The 17,129-nt window shown below is 37.0% G+C and overlaps 1 protein-coding gene across 1 annotated transcript; it reads right to left on the bottom strand.

The window, feature by feature from the left end:
- Positions 1–433: 433 nt before the first annotated feature.
- Positions 434–15,769, bottom strand: NFIL3 (nuclear factor, interleukin 3 regulated). The gene is made up of 2 exons (XM_072415049.1): positions 15,541–15,769; positions 434–2,295 (listed from the first exon to the last, which is right to left on the bottom strand). Exon 2 carries the CDS (start codon positions 2,128–2,130, stop codon positions 742–744), a length of 1,389 nt encoding a protein of 462 aa, XP_072271150.1. The 5' UTR covers positions 2,131–2,295; positions 15,541–15,769; the 3' UTR covers positions 434–741.
- Positions 15,770–17,129: the final 1,360 nt, after the last annotated feature.

Raw genomic sequence — 17,129 nt, forward strand, 5'->3', positions numbered from 1 at the left:
TGGAAGTATCAACGCTGGCCATGGCCATCCTAACGCCCCCTGGCCGATCTGCCGGCAACCCAGCTGGGCCATATCTGGCCTAAAGGCTGGAGTTTGCCGACCCCTGATATAGAACATAACTACAAAAATGTAGTTGCATTTTTTATTACTTTTACTGCTTTGCATTTCTTGAAGCATTATAGTATGCAGAAAAGGTGTGTGTGACTTTTTTTGTGTATTTTTGTGTATTTTTTTTTTGTTTTTTTAAAACTTATTTGATTAAAACTCCAACCTGTGTTCTGGATTTTGTTGTCCCCCTGCCTGACATTTCCCATTGGGACTCTGCTTAAATACTGCTTACTTTAAGCCATGTAAACCCCAAAATTCTGCCTAAATGCTTTGTGTTTTTTGGAGAAAAAATAATCCTTTTTATTAAATGCATTAAAAAGTCACATAATTGTCAACAATACTTTATTATACATGGTAACTTGCACAATTTATAACAGACCAGCAAAAATAATGTATAAGATATTTACAACCTTGAAATTGCTATCTAACTGTACACAAGGCAAAGTGATCATAATAACACAATTGTCAGAATAATTGTGCACAAAAGACAATATTTAGTAGACATAATTACAGTAACAGAACAGTGAATGACATCACAAGTCCAGTGAAAATTAGCATTTTACAAAACATATCAATTTACTGCAAACAACACCCTTTATTACATTAATCATCAAAATTCATTTCAGTAGTAACTTAACTGGAATCTGAAGTACAGATTTCTTGGGCAACTATAAGTCTTTTCAGGGTGGCAACCTCAGCAGATAAACTTGCAATACCTCGTTTTAAATACAAGCTCTCTGGCTCAGAAGCTTTGTAAACACTGTCTGTCATACCAACAATTGCAGCAGTTTTGCAAATATTTGGGAGTTTATCAAGCTCCTTATGGTGCCACTGTCCTGATTTCATAGGCCAGTCTGGCATATTAGTCACTTGAACTGACAAGGGGGGCAAAGGTGAATGTACCAGGTTTTCACCATTTTGTTTTTCAAGAGGAAAGTGCTTTTTAGAGGACATGTCAATTGGCAAAGGCAGTTTTTGTGTGGCATCAAACTCATTCTCCAGTGTTTCCACTTTGACCTGCATAGCTTTAGTCTTAATTCTCAGTTTGTGAGGCAGTGCAGAGGAATTGGAATTCACTTCTGGAACTTTTATGACTGTTGTATGACCACTTTTTAGTTCAACAGGGGAATGAATAGGACCTTTAGGAACCTGCTGCTCATCCTCCCCATCGGAGGTTTTTCCCACCACACCCTCATCAGTCTCTGATGTCCTTGGAGAGTTACTGGAGGAGCTGTTAATTTGCAGTAGAGGGGGAGAATGGGAATAACTGGGAAATGTGCTTCTAATATAGTTCTGATATATAGATGGGGTGTAAGAAGGGTTTTCCTCCCTAGATTCCCGAGGAAAGTTCTCAATCTCCAAAGGTTCCTGCTTTATTCTTTGGAACTTCATTTCTGGTGTTCTGCAACTGTTCTGAAAGGGGTTTGGTTGAATATGGTCTCCAGATGATGTCTCCGATGCATCTGACAGAGAACTCTGAGGGGAGTGCTTGATAACAGAAATGCAGCTACTGGTCATGAGAGGGTGTTCATCTCCTGAGAAAGACCTTACATTGGATTTGGCAGTTGCGTATTCCTGAAAATATACAGCTGTGCTGCTTGTAACCTTTTGTATCTCTTGAGCATACGATGCAGAACTTATTAAACCAAACTTAAGTTTTAAAGACAGTAGTTCTGTTTTCAGGTTAGCATTCTCCTCTCCCAGTGCAAGGAGTTTATTTTCTAGAACCATGTCATTCAGTCTGCGCTTCTCTCGTGATCTTTTTGCAGCCTCATTGTTTTTTCTTCTCTTTTCCCAGTACATAGCATCTTTCTTTTCATCGGGAATGAATTCCCTTTTCCTGCGACATGATGATGACTTGTTTTTCCCAATACCATTTTCATTATAGAGCATATCATTGCTAGAGTCCATTGATTCAGATATATCTGTCATATTGGAATTTAACACAAGGATGTTCTCCATACCGCTCCTTGCATCTGTGCACTCCTCTTTTTTAATGGTAGGCATTTTCCTTAGCTGCATTAGCACCAGTTGAAGACCGTCACCATTTATAGTTGTTGGAGAGAACAATTCCACAGTGTTTTTTATACTGTATCAACATGAAGACATCAAATAAACAACATTCCATCTGCTTTCAATACTTCTTTCCAGGTGCTGACGTTGTACATGTATAACCATTTTCATTACCTGCAAACAAAAAAACAAGATTTTTTTTAGTATTAGCCGTTGAAAAACAACTAAATGAATGCACAATAATTTAATCAGTACTAGAAGGCTTTGGAAAGTCTGCATAAATTGTATAAAAGTCCCTTTTACAAGGAAGAAGATACCCTTAGGGAAGTTGGTATGTTAGTATGACCACAAACTCATATACTTCTGCATTTTCATATTTTCATAGACCATATCATACAAGTCAAGTTTGTGTCTCATGTTTAACAATGATCATGTACAATAATCTTGTAATAAACTCAAATTAGTCAACTAAGGTTTATTTTAAAAGAACTTTGACATACTACAAACACGCTTGAAACATTGCATGTCTCATCTCGGAGGATGCAGAAATCGAAAGGAACTGAAACTGAGCAGGATGAATAATTGGTACCTAATATTTAGCAAGAAGTAGAAAAAAGTTAAATTTTATGGAAAAATAATTGTATTGATATGACCACGCTATAAACCATGCTTTATTAGAAAGCGAGGTTTATAGTTTGCAAAGAAACTGTATCTTCCAGTCTATAGTAGGTTGGCTTGTTTATAGTACAATATTCAAAAATCGAGCAGTACAAGGGGATTACCATGTTCATACATGACATGCAGGAAGTTTTCAAATCTGTTTGTATCATGACTGTCCTTTATAGATCTTTACTACTATTTTTAGTAACTTGGGTTTGGCACAGTTCACTGTTTAAGGTCAAAGTTAAGAAAGCACTGAAATACAGGTAGGTGTCTAACAACATCTACCAGTACGTGTGGAGAGTCAGGTAAACTGCAGTGTGAGAGGAATGTAAACATAACTCTTGTTAAAAGAACTTGGCTCAGGTTGCGTGCTATCAGTCTGCATTATTTTGATCAACCGTAATCAAAATTTTTGGTGTTCACTGATGAATAAATAATTTCACACACAGCCTGTGTACTGTTGTATCTGCAGCAATTAAACTTTCAGTATCTCATTAAAATTATTTCATTTACCCTTCCAGCAGTGTTAGCAATATGTTAGGCATTACATGCTAGTGTAAAACTGGAACCCACATGAATGCAATAACATCACTAGATTTTACTGTCTGGAAATGAGATCATTTGTTCATAGAAATTAATCAGATTTATTTCTGAATGGTTCCTTTACACCTACGCCCTTGCTCTACTAAATAAGTGTTCCAGTGTATTGTGTCTGCCAACATTATGAAAAATACAGTTTGCATATTATTTAGCTTATCCTAAAGGAAAAAACAAAAAGACTGATTCTAGTTCTGGAGTAAACTGCTTCATGTTTATAACAGGTGATTCATGTCTGATAACTCTGTTGCTGCTAATTAAAAATACCAAATGGCAATCATGTGACTTCCTTGCACAGGCAATTCATACCACAAAAGATTAGCCAGTATGTGAAATGGATGGCTTGCTGCCTGTGATTCTCCACTTGGCAGAAAAACGATGCTTCTGCTTTTTTGTGACTTACAATGGTTTTTTAGATTTTCAATGAATCAAAAATAGTAAAAGAACAGTTTACAAAAATATATTGAGCTAGCAAACGCTCACTGTGTTTTCTGCCAAGGTACACAAAGGCAGCCAACAAGGTTAGCTTTTCACTTATTTACAACGGCTGATTAATCTAATTTTATCACTCTCTGTAGTAAAAAAAACACTTATAGAGTCAGAAACAAATTGAAGAGATACAATCAAGAGGAAAACAGACAAACAAGCCATAGTATACAGAACCATAAGTAAAATACATTTCTTTGTTCTTATGCTAGACACAATTTTATCCTGCCATAGATCTAATAGTCCTGTGTTGTATCTATTAATTCTTGTCTATTTACTCAATCCTTGTTCACCATAAAATTACATAATATCCTGCCAATACCATTCATATTGTCAGCTGAGAGACCACTTCAATACTGTATACAGGAATGTGAAAATTTCACAGGGATGAAAATAATTTATAACATTCACCTGTGCTTGTGACCTGTGAATTATAAACAAATTGTGTTCCTGAATAAAATTTACTATTCAATTAATTTGAATCCTGATTTATTTTATTTACTTTAGCAAATAATCACAAGGATAAAAAAAAATATCACTTTTTGCCCCAAATACCTCATCCCCACATAAAATGAAATCTAGGTAATTTAAAATAAAAATGCTTTATTCCGAATGTCATCTTCCTCACATCAAAACTAGACCTGTAAGGTTAAAAAAGAAAATATATCTAGAAATTTATCATGGAAACATTGAATATTAAAAAAAAGTATTCCAAAAATTGTACTGCAAAATGTATCTCAAATATAACCACAGGGCACACAAACAGGTGCTGAATCTTACCCAACAGACACCATGCCCACTGATTAACCAGTATGGAATGTGTGGCATGGTGCCCTGTTTGTATTTTGAGCAGACAACTGCCAGACTGTGTCACATATATTTTCAGCAATAAAAGCTATTGTAATCTAATTATATACTGACCTAAACCTTTGCCGTTTTTGTGACAATTCTTTGTTTTTAGAAGCAGCTCTGTTCATGTAAAATAACTAATATGTGGTAGATATGTACATTGGGGTCATGTACCTGAAGGCTTTTACTAATCTCTTATCATTCAGTCCAGTTCCAACTGACATGTACTAAACACAGGAAAATAGAAATCCAGTCAGTTTCCATATACTTATGTATACAGACCTTTACTTTTCTGTAATGATATCAGCCTACTGAGAAAAGCAGACACACCACGTGCACAGTTCTGATGCTATTGTTCAAGAATGTACGTATGCATTGAAAGAAAATAATAAAGTGACCTAATGTGCTATTCTCCTCTGAAAAAGAAAAAAGGGAAGCTAGTGCCATGTCTTACAATGTACTGTAAGGAAGCGAAAAATAGGTATTTGAGGGTCTGTGTGCAGAGAAACTTGTACATTGGTTCATTTAGTAGTATCATATGATGGAGGCAGTTACAATACTGAAAAAAGTTAAAGTATAGCTATGAAAAATATATAGTATCATATAGTAGCAGTCAGAAGGTTTATATATAGTAGTAGAAAGTATATATAATAGCAGTCAGAAGGTTTCCTTTTTTTACAGCTATGATCAAACAATTTATTTTTTTTTAACCCACCTGGCATACCAATCTAGTTTACTGATTTTGCAATGCCATGTGTTTTATTCCACGGAGATGACTAAGAACCATAAAGCACATGAGCTCCAGCAATGAAATTTCTATTCTTGGACAAAAAAAATAGATTTACCATGAAAATCAATGATTATCATTTACTGCAGTGATTCCTCATAATACAGATCTTAATCCTCCTTCACATGAGTCAGTGCTGCTTATTCTTTTATTTAGTTTGTGGTAATGACAGTAAAAGCAGTTCAAACAAGTATAATAGCATTTCTTTCAACAGTACTTTCATTATGTTTTATCACAAAGGCTTTAAATTACCCAGCACATAAAGTAATATGCATACATATACAAAACTGGAGCCATTTGGAAACTTTTTAACCAACTTAAGCTGGTTTTAAACATTCTCATTGGATATCTGAAAGTGCCTGTTTTTATAAACCAAAGAGGATTTTTTTCTTTCAAACATTCCCAACCGAAAATTATGTTTTTCTATTCTATCCTAACCCAGTAGTCCTGTTTTTTTTTAACCTGTTGACATATTTTTTAAATTGCCAGACCATAAATAGGCAAATCTCATTAGTAAGGTCTTGTACATAATGCATGTGTTAGCATTATGCGTACACACCAGCAAAATATTCTTACATTGCTCTGCCAAGTATTGCATTTTTTAACCTTTTTTTTTTATTTCAATTATAATGGTAAAATCATAGACAATGCCATTTTCTTGTGACTGTTGACAACAAACATAATGTGTTAACATAATACACCCTTTTCTAGAATTGATCATGGCCTTTGATGAAGAGCTCTATCACCTAGAAGGGTTGCTAAAGATCTTCCCAGCACTGCTTAAACTAAGAACCCTTCAAATATCCAATTTTGTTTCCAACTCAAAACCATTGTACAGAGTAGTGCACACAGTAAAAATGTTTGTGCTGTGCCGAGATTTTACCGTAAGGCAGAATATCTCTGTGCAGTATAACAAGCCCACTTGAAAGCTATTGCTTTCCCTTTGATATTGTCTTCTAAATGGGCCAGTTGTTGCAATCAATGCAAGTATTTGTAGTATAGGCTGCTATTAAGTGACCACACCGAGAGAATAATAAGAAAATCAATATGGCTGTGTATCCTGGCTATTACAAAGCAAATATCTTCTCTTCTATCTAGTCTTAAAAGAAAGAAAGAATATATAAAATATATACATACTACAGTGTTATTCATGAACTGGTTGGTGGCTGTTGGTTCTGAAATGCTCTTTATCTTCCTGTAGGGGAAACCTGCACAGCCAACCAGCTGCATTGCTTGTAACATTTAGGCCCTACACTGCAACCCTTACTGTTGGTATACCTAAAATAATACTTAGCATTGATAGTACATTAACACATTATTTAGAACTTGCAAGTAAACAATAAATCCTGAGTGATGCTTTGAAAGTAACTACAGCAAATAAGTTATTGTTATAACCTAATAAGGGAGACAGTAAAATCCCATTGAGTGTCTTGCTTTAATAAAAGGGGTTTGTTTATCACACTCTTACCTACATGAATGACACCTAATAGTCATTTCGATAAACTGCAATGTTTTTTCATGTCACTGCATACATAAAAAACCTCAGATGTCTCTGTTGGGTTTTGTGGTATACTGCTTGAGTACAAGAAGTATTTTTTTTTTTAGTGCAAATGTTTTAGATCTCCTCAACGACTGAGTTTACTAAAAAAAATGCTCGATCCCTTTATTGAATAGATTCAGAATTATTGATATTTAATGGGTATAACACACCTATGCACAATTAAAAAATGTAATTTGGTGATTTGCAAATGCTGTAGAGTGAGGACATGACATAAAATTATTAGGGTAAGTTGTGCTTTGTGTTTTGAAGGGGAAGAGAGTATATTCATTTTTCCCTTACTGTGTAGTGGGCAATATGTATGTATTACTCAGCTACTGCACAATTTACTAGCAGTTTTCATAAGAAAATGTAATATTCCAGAGTTCCTTAATTTGAATTAATATGAAATATTTCCCCCACTTATATGAATGACAGGTTCAGATGAGTGCTAACTACCTCTAAAATCAAAAAGTCCTGCCAACATAGACAGCTTTATAATTGACAGGTAACATATGTGAGAGATGGTAGATGTTTTACACATAATGGATTCTTTGGTTGTATAACACAGTTTTGTCCTAAATCCCAACATTTATCCTTTATTCTTGGAGATGTTTTTTTATATCCATCAGTGGCACAAAAGGACTGTTTCGTTAAGTTTGTATCTGACAATTTATTGATGTGGCAAAAGAGTCAGAGAATACACAGAATAAAAGTTGCCTGACACTTGATATTCATTTTTCTGATCTTTTATTTATACTTTTAATGATCATTTGTTTAGTCAGCAGAGGCTAGAACAAACTATTTTCAGGGTGGAGGTTCCATGCTTGTTGACATTGCTGGGCAAAAGCAGTGAATGTGATATTACCAAAAATCCACTGTAGGTCAATCTGGTAATGTACTTAAAACACATGCATCAGAAAGATACACCAGCAGTAAATGTTTAGTGATTGCATAATGCTTTACCCATGTGCGTTACCCATTTTCCACACATATGCTAGGTAACACACGTTGCAACAATTTATACATATATATCTTTGCATTAAAAAAACACCCTAAAATAAAAAATGGACTGTGTATAGTCCTGTCCCTTGGCCAGTTAGGGTGTAAAATATTACCATCTCGAAACATTGTATTTCATTGTACTAGGTCTGTAGCAAAGTGTGAAATACTGAACTGCTGTGTTGTGATATGGTACAAGCTCGTGCAATACTATATGGCAAAAGATCATAATGCATAAGTCATTATTCATCATAATATGTGGCATGTTACTTCTTTCGGTTATCTGTGTCACATCTATGTAACACTGATGTATGAAGCACACATCTTACTGGGATTGCTTTAACAGGATGTATTTCTTGTAATGAGCATCAGTAGCAAGTTTCATTTAAGACTAAATCACTATACCCACATTCAACTGGTGCCATCCTTTACCATTTGTGGCCTAAGTGGTGTGTATTCATAAAACACGATACGAAAGGAAAGCACAGACTCTTTGCACAGCAAAGATTACAGCTACCTGTTTCTTGAGAAGCCACAAACATTTTACAGTAAGTTATTTATTTTTATGATTTCAACACAGGTCCAAAACACAGTTTACTGATGTTAAATGAAGTAGCATTGCAGCCATTTACAATAAAAGAAGTGCAAATATGCATCTTAACAGGTAAGCTATATCTCATAAAAGGTCATTAAAAAGTGAGTGTTGTTTGTAAAGAAAAAACCAACCAGACAAATAATAGATGAAATGTTCTTTCTGAGTATTAATTTATTATTAGAAGTTAGGTGAACTAATGAAGATTACTAATGAAGATGAAATATAAGTTCCCTACAATTGATAAATAAATAATAAATAAAGTTTTAAGAACAACACCATGTATACCAATCAGTTCTAATTTTAGCTTGATTTATTAGTTATACACATGTTTTCTCTTCAGTTATAGTATTAAAATGGCAAGAGCCAAATTTTGTAACCAATAAAGGTGGTTTATGGCAATACCTGTAAATGAGGTAATAGGCTCACAAGGGCAACTTGTGACTTTTAAACTGTGTTGGTAACAGGTCCCTATTATGTAACATTATGTGTAACTTGTGCTATGAGCAAATATAATTGACCTCTACCCTTGAGATACTTTGGTAAGAGGATCCTCTAAAAATGTACAAAGGACACAGGCAAAGTGTAATAGTATCCATGCTACACCTAATAATCAAGGTAACTCAAATTAAAACCTTGCACTTTACGATTGGAAAATATTTTACCCAGACACAGGCTGTCAGTAAAAATGGGAAGAAATACTTGGCAACAAAGCCATGTTGGCAGCATAAACAGTGCCAGATAGACTTTATAAAACTGAGTTAGTTCTTGAATTTAACACACTCACTTTATTTGTTCATAAATAAAATGTTTTGGTATTTTCCTATCCTATTGCTAAATGTAAATAAGCATTACGTAAAACAAAGCTTTACACAAATTGGCCTAACAGTCTTACCACCTCAGTAGATTATTGTGTCATTTAGATTTGTATTACAATTTTTACATCTTGAACCGGCAAGCAAAGCAAAGCAAAGAGTTAATATTACATATTTGTCCATTAAGATTCATAGGTCATATAAATGTTTAAAGCTTCACTTTTCATTGATTCTCCAGCTGACAGACTGCCGTCTTTGCCTCATAGTAAACAATCAGATACCAACCTGCAATGGCAAGGACAGTTGGAGAGTAAACATCTGAACCTTATTAGTTTCTACGCTGCATTGCTCATTCTTCTTTTTTCAGCATGTTGATAGAAAATCCTCTTAAAGTATGTCACAGACTGCAATTGGATGAGCGGGTTTTCAATCCTATACTATATATCAATCCATCTGGTCCTGGTCACATACAAACTCAATCAACAAAGCTTTAACACAAAATAAGGATCTTTATTTAGTCATATGGCTGTAATAAGAACAGCTTAAGATATCCTCCGCTTTTTGAAAATAAGGATACTTATCCCAGTGTGTTACCTTTGTAAACTGATCCAATATCACTTTATGACATAGTGATGTAACTACTTTTGGATCAAGGGACTAAATGATAATCCAGACCACAAAAAGCCTTATTTTCTCTTGTGCATGCTTGACTTATTTTTTAAAAAGATGTTAGTAATTCCCATGGGATTTGCTTTTTGTTCCGGAGTATTATTAATACTTGCTAACGCGCTTCATATATGCAGAATGCGATAATCTCTCTTCTCTCTCTTTTTCAGTGAATTGCTATGTTAATGAACGACTACACACAAACATTAGGAATACGTGACTGGCAAAGCATCACTCCCTCCTCCAGGGCTGCCTATGATCTGTGCAAACAAACAGTGTTATCCTGTCTCCAGGATCATATTTCAAAACTGATTAGCACACAGTGATTGTGAGCACTAACCAACAAGACAGGAATGGAAAATGGATATTTGTAAGCTACACGGCCTGTTATGTCACAGCTAGTTAAAGGCACTCCAACGCAGACTAGACCAAGAAAGCATGTGTGTATTAGCTTGCCTGATTGTTAGTGACTAAAAAATGAAAAGCTCAGTTTACAGGGGGCATGACAAATATGCAGCCTATCCTTCATAGAATGAAACAACCAGGCTATTTTAGTAATGAAATTGAGAATCATTGTGTCAATGTTCACCGATTATCCAAACATGTAAAAAGCAAAGTCCTGTTTATTTGGAATACCAATCATGTACAGATGCTTTTCACGTGACTACAAAACTATGTGAATGTTTACACAATTTAAGTAAAGTTTCAAAACTTCTTTATTAAATCAACCTGTAGACCTAGCTAAAATTGTAAAGAATGCATGTTGAGTATTTTATTCAATGTAGGGCTAAATAATTTTGAGTTATGTATACTTTTTAAGGTATTATTGTAAGTTTATACAGGTCAGGTCAAAATCCTTTATTTTTAGCAACAGCGGTATATAGTATTTGAGTGAAAACTGAAAGGGTTGTTTGCAGGTTGAATATTTTATATATGCAAAACAAAATGTAATTGATACTTAAATTACACTTATTCTATAAGTAAGTTCAAACATGAGTCTCCCAAATGCAAATCCTTTTCTTTGCCATCAGAAATATTAATTAAAATGACCTAAGCAATAAAGTTACTGTTTTGTAAATTATGTGAAGTTTAAATGTTCACTGTCCAGTCCAAAGTTTTAATTGAGCCATAGCAGAATGTGCATGAATATATATATTTAAACCCCATACCTATCATTGTTTACCAACAATACTGAATCCTTCTACAGATCTATTAAATAAATGCCTCTTAGAAATGGCTGGAGAACAAGCCCCAGGAAAGCGTGTATGTGCATTACAAAGAAAAGATGGGTGCAAGTGTGTTTATTTGGTGTTAACAAAAAAACACCCCTGCCCCATCAATGGATATAAATGTCCTACAGAATAGGCTTACAGACTGGATTAAATAAACCAGGCATATAATACAAGTAAATGGACAATATTTTCCATCATAGACCGATCATCTTTCATTTAATGCAGGCTCGCTGAGCACATAAGAACATGGGCCATTTTTCAAATAAACTAATAATGCCCGAATCTACTGTGAGGTGCTCCTTGCAAAACACTAGAAGAAAACTGACATTTATTCAGAGTTAAAACTATCATGGTGCATCATCATTATGTACATGTATCCTTGTCACTACGGCCTAATCCCAATTTAAAAATGTTTTTTTTTCCATTTTAGGAAGGCAGCATTAACTGTGGTAAACCAAAAAATAAAGGTTCTTTTTGACAGTATTTCTCAACTCCATCTCCATGTACACCTATCAATAAATACCCCAACCACAAAGCAGCTGTGACAATTTCAACAATGGTGTTTAGATCCCTTGTGCAAAGGAAAAAAAGAGACCCTTTCAACATGACCTGTTACTGGGGTTCTGGTTTTCAGCCTAACTGCTTTAAAATAGTACTATTGTAAAATATTTTGAACTCTGATAAATATTTATAGTTAACACATGCTAAAATTTTAGGTGTGCTTTTTTTCCATATTTACATAACAAACATGGTTAGTACAAAATATAATACACAGATAGGGGTGGTTTCCTTGGTCATCTTTTATCCACATGATTTAAATTGCACTGTTGCTACAACAATATACAAACCCTTGCAGTCTTAAAATTTGCCCTAAACCATGTCACTGCCATTCCACTGGGCAGCTGGATCTGCATGCAAATATAAAAAAAAAGTAATACAGGCAGCTTTATTATAACAGGGAATCATATACTGCATACTAATATAGCTTCCATTAGCCACATATGGGTATGAGAGCATAGTATTTTGATTTGTCATATCAGTGACAGTGATAAGATTTGCCAGCTGAATAGTATAGTAGTGAAACTGGCACTAAACAAGATCTGCTTTGGTCAAATGCAGCTGCCAGGGTCAAGTAGCTGGCCTTGTTTACAGGACTGAACCACTAGTGATGTATGACATGGAAGTCATGCTGTGATTATTGCAACAGCTCAATAATTCCAGCCATACCTACAATGCAGGTTATGTTAAAATGTAATACGGTAAGGACAAGATGAGCATGAACCATCCTTCTTGGCCTGAATATGGTATATAAAATGTAAAAAGTATCTAGAGTTACTACAAATTTTAAAATAATGTGGCTCCAGTAAGCAAATGCTTGAAATTTGTAGGCAATAAAACAGGAAAATTCCTCTTTAATTAGTTTCATAAGATATCTCATTACTATCATTTAACTGCCTGTGTAGTGGAAAATAATGCATGGTAGCCTAATACTCAATTCACACATTAGACTGCCAGGATTCACGCTGTCATAATATTATCACACATCGACTCCAACTCCATATTAAGTAGATAAAATCCATTTGCCGTACTGTGTGTGTTCACCTCCTATTTTTGCTGCAAAGATAGGTATGCAAGTCAAAACTTATAAATACTGATGGGTTTATTGGGTCATTGACTTTAGCACGCATTAACAAAGGTACAACAGCTACATCAACCACAAGCAAAAAACCTAAATATACAAATCTATAGCTGGTGACTGTTTGGGAACTAGATGTTCCAGCAGAACCCATTGATATTGGGAAACTATAAATCTGAATAGAAGTGTCTTAACTCTAGCAACAGAACTACTATGAATCACAAAGACAGTTGCTCAATCTCAGTCAATAGGTTCATTGTTAAAACAGTTGTTATTACATGCGCTGTGCAGCCTGCATCACATCTCTGTGGAATAGATGTACACTGCACCAGGGCTTGACAATTGCAATTTTTAGGAAAGAATTACAGGCTGCCTTTTTGTAAATAAAAATACAAGTTCAAGGCTATATGACAAATAGTGTCCCTTCCAAACAGCAGCAACCCCAGAGTGAACACATGGCCAGGATAGGGCTGTATTCCTTCCCTGCAGGAGAACAAAGGAATGCAGAGCCAAGCTACACTGCTCCTCCCTGCCTGCCTCCCATTCACGTGTTCAGCCCTCAACCACAACAAGAACCCATCACATATACAGGATTGGTTTTCACTGTGTGTGCAATTATTTATGATCCACCAAGGACATGACTATTATATGCATGTCATTCATGGCAAATGAGGGGAATGCAGGAAAAAACAAAACCTCTCTAGACCAGCCATTCTCAACCAAGGTTCATCCAGAGATTCCTTGAGCTGAACTGACCTTCCATTTGGAGCCCTCATAGTTCTGGGGCCAATGCCACTTGGCAAAATTAGCCATATGCCACCTTTTAAGACGTCTCTAAGGGTGGCATTTTTTTCCACCACTTTAAGTGGGGACATTCTCACTACTGACCACTGGTATACGAGACATTTTCCCCATTCACCCCCAAGGCTTTATAAAAGGTTTCATGGGAACTGAAAATAAATTCTTCTTTTAGAGGTGATAAAAAAAAACCTCCCATCATAGATACAGAAATGAGATTACGGGGATCCAGTTCAGGAAAAACATCAGTTGTGTAATCACAAGGGACAAAATAAATGAAAGTGTTTCATGGGTGAGTAATGAGCGTAATCCGAGCACACTTCCCATTGGTAATACTATTACGGTACTACAGACATTGGAAGCCACTTCGGGCTGATGACTTATATCATCATCCTATTACACACGATAATTACACTGTAATGGACACAAAGAAAAGACGAGCCACAATCAGACGTAACGCTATGCCAAATATAGAAGCATTTTATTTTTACACAGCATGGCAGCCCTTCAGGAACATGATCTCACCCAGCCATTGTCTACTTTCCACTCCAACTATTATCCCTAAATGCTGGAACCCAGAACCATGACCCCCTCTTTTCCTTTCTCTCTGCATTTTTCGCTGAGACTGCCCTGGTATATTTTATTAAAGAAAATCGCATCATCAGCTCGCCTTTCACACCGCCAGCTAATGCTGAGGTTACATAATACAACATTTCCAGGAACTCGTGTGTACGATGTGATCCTAACCGCCAACCTTACTTGTATGGCTCCATTCATTAATATGTGAATATTCTGTACACAATGGGACATCACTTCTATGTACAATAGGGATCATAGGAGCTGGGGAAGAACATTCCCACACATAGTGAATTGTGAGTTCATTACCTAACAAGATAGATCCCCTGCACCAAATCAGACAATCAATACATGCAACAACAACCTGGAGCTCTGCCGCCTCCCACAGCCCTACACACTGTTACCCATACACTGCTCCCTACACACACTGTTACCCATACACTGCTCCCTACACACACTGTTACCCATACACTGCTCCCTATTCTATACACTGCTCCCTACACTCTGCTCTCATACATAGTTCCCTACACACTGTTTCCTTTACACTGCTCCCCATACACGGCTTTCTATACACTGCTCCCTACACACAGCTCGGGTTATGCAATGTATGAAAGAACAAGTCAGCCGAACCCTCCCCCGGCTCCCAGACAACAAAAGGACAAATCATTCCACTCATCCTACAATTCCTAACACTTCACCTACTGCCCTACAAACAGCACATACACACCGACTGCCCTATCCATGGCATGCACACCCACATCATATATATATATACATACATTCACACACACATATACTGTCTATTTATATATATATATATATATATATACACACACATATAAATATATATGTGGGCACACAGACACATATACTGTATATATATATAAGAGGACACATAGACACGTGCAGCCCTTTCTCCAGGTGTGATGAGTGACCTATCCGATGGCAGCCCCTGTCACTTATTGTCACTTTCATTCACATAAAGCAGACACACATCTCCACAATTCAATGTAAAGGGAGCTACAACAACACAACCTCTGATCCAGCCTGCAGCCCAGCCAGCACTATTGCCCGATCTGACCCCAAACTGATCCCCCACTGCTCACACATCACCCAAACCTAACAAACACATGTATCTAATATTTCAATGTCATCAATACAAAACATGTATTTCCAACATTACCTTACAGGGATGAGATCAATGAAAAGGTATCCTTAGGACATTTTACTATCCAATGTCAGAAGTTGATGATCAGAAGCAGCAACAGGAAAGAAATGGAGAAATAGAATGCTGTAGGTTTGGGAAGTGGCACCTCCTATGCAGCGTGTGAGAGCTCCTGTCCCCACTCCAGTCTACAGGCTGCCGCTGCTCTACAGATCTGTGTTAGTAGGTCAATACTCCTCAGTGTTACTCTCTGTGCACTTCCAGGCTTGCTCTGACTCAAAAAAAGCCCCGCCCCCCAGCCAATCGTTTCCCCGGCGCTTCGAGTTGGCGACCAATGAAATGAAGAATAAGGAGACAGGGGGCGGGATTTGGAGAAAGAATGAAGAACTCTGCTTGTGAACACGGTGTTACTGTAGAACGTGTAGCTCTTGTCCTGTCTATTGCATAACCAGAGCCGGAGGGAGAAGGAGGGGGGCGAGGGGGGCATTTACGTAACTGCCCGACAGGAATACAGCGGCGGCTCCTTAACCCGTTGTGTGCTGCCCCTCGGAGGGTGTCGTACGGCAAGACACGATGCCAGCCCCGCCAGCAGGCTTTGTTTACTGCGGGGAATGAATGGAAATCATGTAGTGTGTGTGGAGAGCGGGAGGGAGGTGTCCATTGCACCGGCAGGCTGTTATACATCCATATATCCTATTGTGTGTGCATTGTATTACACAGCCCCCCTGCTGTCTCCTGCACACCACTTCCCTGTCACACATCTCCCTCAGTGCAGGAATTTCACCTTTTGTCTTGTCAGCCCTCCCACCATGCAGGGCAATACAAATGGCCATCGTGTCAGATCCCCTGTCATGTCAGACTATTGGAAATTATTATTATTATTATTAAACAGGATTTATATAGCGCCAACATATTACGCAGCGCAAATTCCTGACAAATGTACAGAAAACATATTGTGGTTGTATTTTGTGTGTTTGTTCACAATGACATGTAAATACAGGGGCCCCTCACAAGTTTCCTTTTGTCCTGCGGGTTGGCGGGCAGTGGGGTAAATAGGCGATGGAAGGCCAGATGATGCAAGTAATATCTTGGGAGGGCCTGCCAGGTCAAACTGTCCATGTCAAGACAAAGAGGGGTAACAAGCATTGTAATACAGGGCGGACAAGGACACCATATTTCATGTCATGGTAACACAGAGGTAAACATGGCATTTTACTTGGGCCTAGCGGGACAGAAAGCATATAGATTGGCGATCAGTGTACCCCCTTACATGGGTGGTCAGTGCCTAATGTGTAGCGGTCACATTGGTGTTTATTATGTCCCATCACATGGGTGCCTATGTTGCCATCCTTTCTGCTCCCCCCATCCATACAATCCTTATGTAGGTGGGGAGCAAGTAGCCTGATGGTCATATGCTAGCCTATTCTTACCAGCAACAAACATATGGGTTTACTTAGTGATAGGTGTCCATTAACCCTACCGCATTCCATTATGGGAAGGTCTCTGTAGTTTACACAGATGAACTAGGCAAAGCTGTAAGACTGCTTGGGATAAGAATGCAGAGGGAGCAGAACAACATTGCATTTTCAACATTTTTGGTTTTTATT

The sequence above is a fragment of the Pyxicephalus adspersus genome, chromosome 6 (assembly GCF_032062135.1).
Source record: "Pyxicephalus adspersus chromosome 6, UCB_Pads_2.0, whole genome shotgun sequence".
NCBI lineage: Eukaryota > Metazoa > Chordata > Amphibia > Anura > Pyxicephalidae > Pyxicephalus > Pyxicephalus adspersus.

What these genes read in the sequence shown, in the direction of transcription:
- NFIL3 (XM_072415049.1), bottom strand. Translation starts at nt 2,130, where the DNA reads ATGCAGCTAAGGAAAATGCCTACCATTAAAAAAGAGGAGTGCACAGAT.